Source organism: Habropoda laboriosa, unplaced genomic scaffold (genome assembly GCF_001263275.1).
Source record: "Habropoda laboriosa isolate 0110345459 unplaced genomic scaffold, ASM126327v1 scaffold9, whole genome shotgun sequence".
Classification (NCBI taxonomy): domain Eukaryota; kingdom Metazoa; phylum Arthropoda; class Insecta; order Hymenoptera; family Apidae; genus Habropoda; species Habropoda laboriosa.
Genome location: NW_017100191.1, coordinates 1,103,697 through 1,112,477, shown reverse-complemented (window position 1 = coordinate 1,112,477; position 8,781 = coordinate 1,103,697). Strand labels below are relative to the sequence as shown.

The following is an 8,781-nucleotide window of genomic DNA, read 5'->3' as shown; positions in this document are numbered from 1 at the left end:
AGCTCACCTTGCTAAATATACGACATACCTCCGAGATGTCAATGTGAAATTTTGGTCAGAGTGATGTCGACTGATTGAGAAATTCACGACACGACAGTATCTATTGAGAGCTTGGAAGCAAAGACGCTAAATGCGTGGCGTGTGGCAATTTTGTGATCAGAACGAGTGGAAACTTCTTTGCCTACAAGGCAATTTTAGGGTCTCTATTCCCTGCTGAGACACTTAACTAGTAAGTATGAAATGTCCGATTACCTCAAGTACCAAGTTTGATACCCGATATCTCTGATATTTCACTTTAGCAGTTCTTTGTTTCTTTCTATTGTGAAGGTATGTCATCAGCCTTTCAGACGCACGTTTTGCTTTGTGATTATCTGCCTTTTGCAGATTAAATTTTGTAAACCATGGATAAGTCAAAAATTCGCGTTATTTTCGAATATTAGTTCCGTCGTGGAACTAATGCAGCGCAGACAACTCGAAATACTTAACAAACCCTTAAACCGACGTTCCTCAAAAATACCTAGTCTCCTCTTTATCCGTGTAATAAACTTGTCGTATGAAACAGTCGTAGAAACACAATTAATAGGTCGCCAGACTGAAACTTTCCATTGCAACTTCGTCTAATAAATTTCGCAACAGGATTTTCGCGAAACATGGAAACCAAATTCTCATCTGTGGAAATGCATTCCGCTATACTACATCTCCATCAAAAGTCGGCACAGAGTTTAATAAACGTCTCGGTGGCTGTGGCAAGGGAAGGTAGCGAGGGTGTCTCCGTTGTTTTGGGATTCCAAGCCGCGAATGGAGGTCAAGGAGGGTTTCTGGATACTGTGTCGGGGCTCTTTGTCCCTAAGGCAAGGGGTAAATTGTGACCTATAAACGCGAAGCGGTCGTCGACGTCCTTGGAACTGAGATACCACGTTCCAGGTTCCCTGAGGGACCAAAAGAAGCAGAGGGGTCGAAGAACGGTGTGCACCTTGAAATTCGCGGGCAAACAGAACTATTCGTGTTTATCTGGTTATGTGCAACTATCTCCTGGGAATTCCTACCTCGAAGACAGGGACACGCAGTTTTTGTCACGACGGATGGTTAAAAGCGTGGAACGTCAGCGAGCGTGTTGCACAGACAACTTGCTCCATTCTCCTTCATCTCTATCTGTTCCCTTCGTATCGCGATATTACCTGGGAATCGTTGCCTTACGCCAACATCGGAACGAAGCTTCCGCTTGTACGCGTCGTTCCTAGGCTTCTGCTTGCCTCTGCATCGTTCTACGTTTCCGCCTGTGCTACACGTTTCCTGCTCTCTCTCTCTCTCCGCGACGCGCGTGTTTTACGCTCGCACAGTGCAGCCTACACGCCACTATGCATTCCACGAGACAAAAGGGTCCGGGGTTGGTAGAGACGGTTAGGTGTGCTCGCCTGTCTGGCTACTAAACGCGTCAGTTCTCGTCGGAACGAGGGATGGTGGTTCTTGAACTTTCTCAAGTGAAATCGATCGACGAAGAATATTAATTGATATTGACTGTTCGGTAGAAGATGGGCGGAGCAAGGACCATCGATGAGTCGTACCAGCTTCCTGATAGACTTAGACTAGTTTAATTAAAATAGTTCAACTATGTACGAAGTTTCAAGTGGAGGAACCTGGGGTGAAGTCGTCTTGAGTGCTTCGGGTGGAAATTTTTTGCTTTAATAAACCGCGAAGTAGAGAGAGCGTTACGAGAATTATTAAAGGTATTTTTCAATCTCGCAAACGCAATGCCCAGGTGAATTTAGATGGAAATGAAAACGGCCAAGGAACGAGGTACAGTGCAAAATTCGCTGAATTTGTCTGGTATGCCAGTAGAAAGTTCCATTCCAAAGGAGAGCTGGTTTCGCGGGATTTAAATATGAACAAGATTTTGTGTGTGTAAGAAAAACTGTTTACTCTCTACCCTTGCCTTTTGCAAGAGTAAAAATTCCGCGGAACTCGTGATTCACAGGCAAGCTAAAGTTAAAGCTGCTAATTAGACGTCACTTAATAGCTACCCCAGCATAGAACGTCTTGAACCCGAAATCCGGCGATTACTCGTGCCAGGAAAATAGCGGAGCAACCTCAAAGAGGCAAAGGTATTTCGTTAAACGTAGCAGCCTGATTAAGGAACGACAAGGAAATTGCCAATTAGCGTTGACGATTCGGAATCGAAGGAAACGTAAACCGCTCGTTCTCCGATCTCGTAAGCCAGGTCCTTTCCTTTTATTTCGCTAGAGTGTCGCCGGCAAATCTTATTTAAGGCAGATTTATCGGCCGAGGCCAGCCCTGAGAGATCGAGCTGGGATATTACGCCGGACCCGGATGCGCCGTTCACAATGCGACTCCTCGACTCAAAAAGTGTCATAACTCAAAAGCCGAGCGCCTCTTCGAGCACTTCCGCCATTCCAGCACATCGTGTGCCAGAATCCATCCTCTTCTCGTCTCGTTGTCCCGCTTCTCTGGCTATTCCACTCCGAGGGACAGAGGAAGAGAGAGCAAACGGAATCCCCGTGGTTTTTGTTAATAACGCGAGGATCACTCGTGGAAATCAAAAATCTCCGCAGCTTCATGCACGACTCGTTCTTTTCATCGAACGTGAAGATGACGAGCTTTTTGCATGGAAACGGTTGTAGCAAAAGTTATTCTTAAAAGAACTGCTCGATATACTTGGCTCCTCATGGTTGTGCTCCCCTAACGCTTACCTCACACAGGAAGTTTTCACTTGGTAAAAACCACCTCGATTACCTGTTAAACTTTTTCAAGTCGTAAACCACCGAGTCACCTGGTGAGTGTAAAAAAAATAAGAATAGTATCGTAAAACAGATTTGATTTCGGTGGTATCCAGATTGGTTACGTTGACGTGCACATTTTCAACCACGTCACGAGCAGAAGTCTCGATCGTTCGCGTTTACGACAACCCGTATCGACGGGGTGTAGGTACATCCTCGAGTACCGAAGAGGAAGCGCGATGTTGAGTTACGATAATCGCGTTTCTAAACATTTCCCCGGCGTAAGACAAAGTTTCGGGCGAAATGGAGCGTACGACGATCGCGGTGGCGTTTCGTACACGCGGAAGAAAGTCGCGCAACTCGTAACACAATCTGCTGGATCTATCGTGCGTGACGAGAGGCGTTGGGGGCATGATCGATGCGCGTGTGTCACCTAGCCAAGAGGAAACGAATCGCCTCTCCTCGCGTCCCATTTTTTCGTCCTCTTTCCCAACGAACTCCATTAGAGCACCGGGATTGGCTAATGTGCGCTCGAGCGAGCACCGCGCGGACGCTTTTTACGGGTCCACGGCCCGCTTGAATAATTGTGTTTTGCAACGTCTGCACTGGCCAAGTTCCGGGCATGGATCCAAAGAAGAATTAAGCAGAGGGAAACTTTTAAAGTCGACCTATAAAAGGCACAATACTCGTTTCACCAGAATTCATTCTCTTCTCGCTATCGATCGTTGTTCGATCATCTCTGAAATATCTCCGAGTGCACGTGTCTTCCAGTGGATTATATCATACAACACGTAGATAGTGCGACGTGTCTACCAAGTGTGGAGTATGGCTTTTAAAGTGAGTGTACATCACGCGATTGACCATTCCTCATTTTTGTCTAAGCGTGATAGGTGAACACGGAGTTTTGAATTGGCACGATCGATCAATCGCTTTCGTACCATTTAATTATTTATCGGCCGGGACATGCTCTCTCGCCGCGCTAACAGAACCGTCCTGTCCTAGTCTACCGGGAGAGTTCTATCGATTCCCCGTGACATCGGTTAATCACTTCGTAAATTGGAAATTCTTCGCAAGATGAAAACGTTTCGTTTCATTTCTTTCTAACTTGCGTGAAAATTTTACACACTTTCAACTTGCTGCATTTACTCTACCAGAACAGTTCCAAATTTCATTACTGTGGGGGTTGCTGGTTTCCGTGATCGAGACTCGAGGGAAACTGGAATTTCCAATTAAATTTATTTAACAGATAATAAAACTGTACGGTGAAACTTACTATAATTCCATACAAGTCTGCGGGTATTGTCTCTCAAAGTTATGCCGTCTCTACTCCTTTTTCCACACTGACCCCGCGCATGCATCTTTCAGACTCTCTTATTCTCGCACTCGCACACTCTATCTCTACTACTACTTTCCTCTCATTCTACGCAGACATACCTCGGAGACATTCAGTCGCGTCGGTTGAAATCCTCGGCTGACCACGCACCCTTCTCAATTATTCAGTCCCGAACAATCTTCTTTCGCACCTCTATCGCTTCAGATCAAGTATTCTCCGTTCTATACTGAACACGCGCAGAAATTCCATCACTCCCACGTTGCTTAATATTTTTCACGCCTCGGAATAATTTCTAAAGTGAAGCATTTGCTGGATGCAGTTGATCGTATCCATTCTGATGCTCTCGGTTCTATTCGACGATCGAGTCGAAGCAGGTCACGCGCACTCGTTTCAACATTTCCACGGACCCGTGATAGGCGATGCCGAAGAGGTGACTTGGAAAGACAATCACGGTCACCACCATCACGATTATGTGGCCCATCCACATTACGAGTTCTCGTACGGTGTGGAGGACCATCACACCGGCGACTATCACGGACAGAAGGAGCACAGAGACGGTAAGCGGAGAGTAATTCGCGAGAGCAGACTGTTGAAAAGATTGGGTTTGTGACACGGACGCCCAGCGAAGCTATTTTTCAGATATTTAATTAAAGTTTTTATGTGACAGTTAAGCGTTAGTGGCAATAGGCTAGATCTGCAAATTGCTACGTGGACGCAGAAAGTCTGTATTTCTGAAGCAGTAGCGCCTTGTTTCTGCCCACTCAATAGCATTAGACGTGCCGTAAACCCGTTATAAAGAGCACGAGCACGTGGACACAACTCTGTTCGTATTTTGACCTGGTCCTTGCGTTCACTGGCACCGCCGCTTTGTTAAATAGCTATGAAAGTGGGCGGGATGCAAAAGGTTCTATGACGTCTATCCAGAGTCTTAGAAATCTAGGGTTTCGTCAACAGTGTCACTGCCTATTTTACGAATTTTTCTGTATAATCGACTAACTCTTGACAAACTCGAAATAACAAGTACCCCAGCGATCAACCATTAACCTCTTAACTGTGTAAGACGAGTTAACTCGTCATTGGTTAGCCAGTACTTAGAACACAATAATTTATTTCTCGAGGGATTATTGATTTTTAATTGTACCGTTATGCCTGTGTCGAACGTAAAATACGTCATATTCACATTTACCAGAAGGAACAGAAGGTAATTGGTTGTAATTATTACTCGTTTTATAATTATAAACTTGAGATTCAATTTCTGTTCCAAAGGGGAACACAGTTAAGAGGTTAAGGGATCGTTCTAGTAATCAGGCTTTAAAAATCGATTTCTTGTTTTTGCATTCTTTGGAAGTATGAACCTTGGAAAATGTAGTACACAAATTTTTACCGAAAAATTCCAAATATTTCGATTTTTGCAACCTTTTACAGCAATACCTAGCTCATCTCTGCCTGTTTAGGGTGTACCATCACCTTTCAACCTGAAGTAATATCAAATTCTGTCAACGATGCATCCCTTTTTAAAGGCGCTGTCTTTACCACCAGATACAGCATTAACCCTTTGAACTCCAAATTTTGTTTTAAATTTTCTTTTCAATAACTCCCCATTATTTTAAGAATTTTATTTGAAACGCACTGCAAAAGACATTTGGTTGATAGGAACCAATTTAAACAATTTTTTTACTAATCATATTGACATTAAGGGTCATATATATGTGTACCTATTGCTCATCCAGGTAAGAGGAAATATTGCAAAATGTAATACATATTTAAACTGGCAAATTAAAAATTACTTCATTCATACCTGTGAATAAAACTGACGTCGAGTCACACTCGACGCAGGAGTCCAAAGGGTTAAACAAACAATTGAAAAGCTATTTCAAAAAATTTTCTGCGTGTCACATAACTGCTTTAATAAGCGAAGAAAGTTTGACATCGTTATTCATTGTACACACCAAAAAAGAAAATCCTGAATACTTCCGAAATTGTCGGCGTGATTACTAGAACGACCCCTTAACCGTTCTTCGGAACACACATTCAGAATTACTTCGCACAATACCAAGTTGGCGTGTGAGAAACGCGTAAAACTTAGTCTAAAACAAACACAGACAAATATCTACTTTTTATTCCGCGGCAGAAGCTCTCGCTGTTTCTATGCTATGCGTACGATCAGGATCGCGAGAAATAAGTATATGTATGTATAATCCGGCTGCGTCCGTGGAATAACGATGCAACGTCTCTCTGGTACGTGGCTGAGAAATGCACAGCTAGAGTAAGGGTGGACTGATTGCGAGAGTAAAAGTGGCGACGTAATCTTTGTTCCGTGAAGGATTTTATAATATCACGCCTGGAATACCGAATGAAACGATCCAAAGCGACCCCTGTACTTACCTACTTTTGTTGCCCACGGCGAAATTCCTGAAACGTGTCTTCAAAATTAGTTTACAGCGATTCGAGACGAGAGAGACCTTTTGAAAAGTCGCAATTCGTTTGCGGGCTCTTTCGAACTGGAGACTCTTCCACCTTCGTTTCTACGTTAAACGGCCTAATTAAAGCCAGATGGTGTCCTAGTTTAATGGCACTCGAACGTCGGAAAGTCAGGGGGGTTTGTTTCCAGCCAGGTAGATTAATAGACACGGTTACAACGGGCTCCCGGAGTAATTTGTCGAAAATAGGATTTTTTTTTGTTCAACTCTAATTCGAGACATGAGCAAGGATGTAGGATCTGACGGCGGGTCTCCTTTAAGGTTCTCTCCTATCGTTCGCGAATCTGTCGTTAAACTACACCGAGAGTCTCTCTCTCTAATAGACTTAACAAGATCGTAACATTATGCAGGAGAAGTAATTACGTAACGCGGATCTCCTGGTTTTCGAAGGGAAACGCGTTGATTTAACCGTGGCTGATTGCGACCTCCTCCGCTAGGAGGATGGAAGATCTATTCACCGATTGAACTTCAAAATCGCTCGGTTGGAACGTTCAAAGAAGCTGGTATTAGTATCGTGGAATGTGTTTGACATGTCTCTCCCTTTCGTGTCCTCCCTCTTTCGTGTACGACTAGCTGGATAGTGGCTTCGCTAACTATTCGCGGTGGGAAATTTACTTTGGAAATAATTCACGATACGATGTCTTTACAACCCATTCTGTTTCCACTTTACGTTCCACCGTTAATCCGCTAAGTAAAAGCTTACGTCTCCCAGCTATGAATGCTGTTTGTGCGTGAGTTTGTCACCTTGCTCGTGCTACAGACGTTTCGACACTCTTCCCTGGAATTTCACTTTGTGCTAAATTTCGAGACGTGTAACAAAACGCGTGCGTCGAGACGAAATTATTTCTGCATCCAAGGTACGATACAACCACGGTGAAATATTAATATGTCGATCCATTTTTCATGAACTACTTATGTATACGGGATGTTTCAGAAAACCTGTTAATGATACTCAGATAAATATTTTTTTTTAACATCGTCATATGGAGGTGCTTTTTATATGTAAAAAAGAAAAATCTAGCCGGAGGATAACATCAATTTTTTTTTTCTAAAGGGAATGTCGGGTAAATTTCCATGTATTTACATAGTCCTTGCGAAACTGAGTAACCTTTGCTCGGAACATATTTCAACATTTTGCACGTATGGAAAGTTATAACGGTTCGAATTTTTTGCAGTAGAGTTCTAACTTCGATACACAAATATTTGCGCATACTGTATTTGTTTACCTTAGTTACGTATTGACATTCATGATGATTGAGAGAATAACGGAAAGTGTGAAAAGTACAACTGTAACGTGTTGATTTTTAATAGCCGATAGTTCTATCGACTGCAATTTAGGATAATTCAAATCGTTATAACTGGACTGCGGATTTTTATGCATTTATAGGAAATTTGAAGGTGCAAAATTGCACAGATGCACGTAATATGAAAAAATATACAAAATATCTAAATTACAGTGCTTTCTATAGTACCTGGAAGGTGAAATAATTTTCTACCTTTTTTACTATATTCTCAAAAATATGAATTTGCATAAAAATCCGCAGTACAGTTATAACATTCGATACGTGCAGAATTTTGTGAAATATTTCAAGCAAAAGTTGCGCAGTTATGCAAGGACTATGAAAAAATATAAAAATTGACTTGACATTCTATTTAAGAAATTGAAGTTATCCTCCGATTCCTACGCTCAGAGTAGCACTACATTTCTTTTTCGTTTAGACAATATAAAAGACACCTTTGTACGATGAAATTTAAACGAAAAATTATCTCGACACTGTTAATAACTTTGTAGATATCAGCTTATAACAAGTTTGATGAAACACCCTGCATATACATACATATATACATTGCTTCGTCGAGTAATTTAATAAGCCTTTGAAGCTCACAGAGTTTCCATTTCATCCTCACTACGTAGTGTGCTATAATTTTCTCGATGAGATATTTATCCCGGAATTGCGTTACCTAATCGTTCTATTAAAGCATTACTTTTTTCCGCCGCGTCGCTCGTGGATATATACAGGGTGTCCCGTAACTCCTCGAACACCCGGAAATGGGGAGTTGCTGGGGTGACTCTGAACAACTTTTTCCTTTACCAAAATGTTGTTTGAAGCTTCATTTTTGAATTATTAACGAAAAACACTGGCCAATCAGAGCGCGCGTAGAGCCCGCGCTCAGGGACGGGCGAACAGAGATTCACCCGCGCGCTATCGAACAAATGCGTACGCATGACTTC

General features: G+C 42.6%; 1 protein-coding gene across 1 annotated transcript in view; it reads left to right on the top strand.

The window, feature by feature from the left end:
- Positions 1-3,560: 3,560 nt before the first annotated feature.
- Positions 3,561-8,781, top strand: part of LOC108580239 (cuticle protein 7-like) — a 5,590-nt gene continuing 369 nt past the window's right edge. The window contains exons 1-2 of the mRNA XM_017943948.1: positions 3,561-3,578; positions 4,388-4,640. Coding sequence (XP_017799437.1) covers positions 3,561-3,578; positions 4,388-4,640 — 271 coding nt within the window. The remainder of the gene's footprint in view (positions 3,579-4,387; positions 4,641-8,781) is intronic.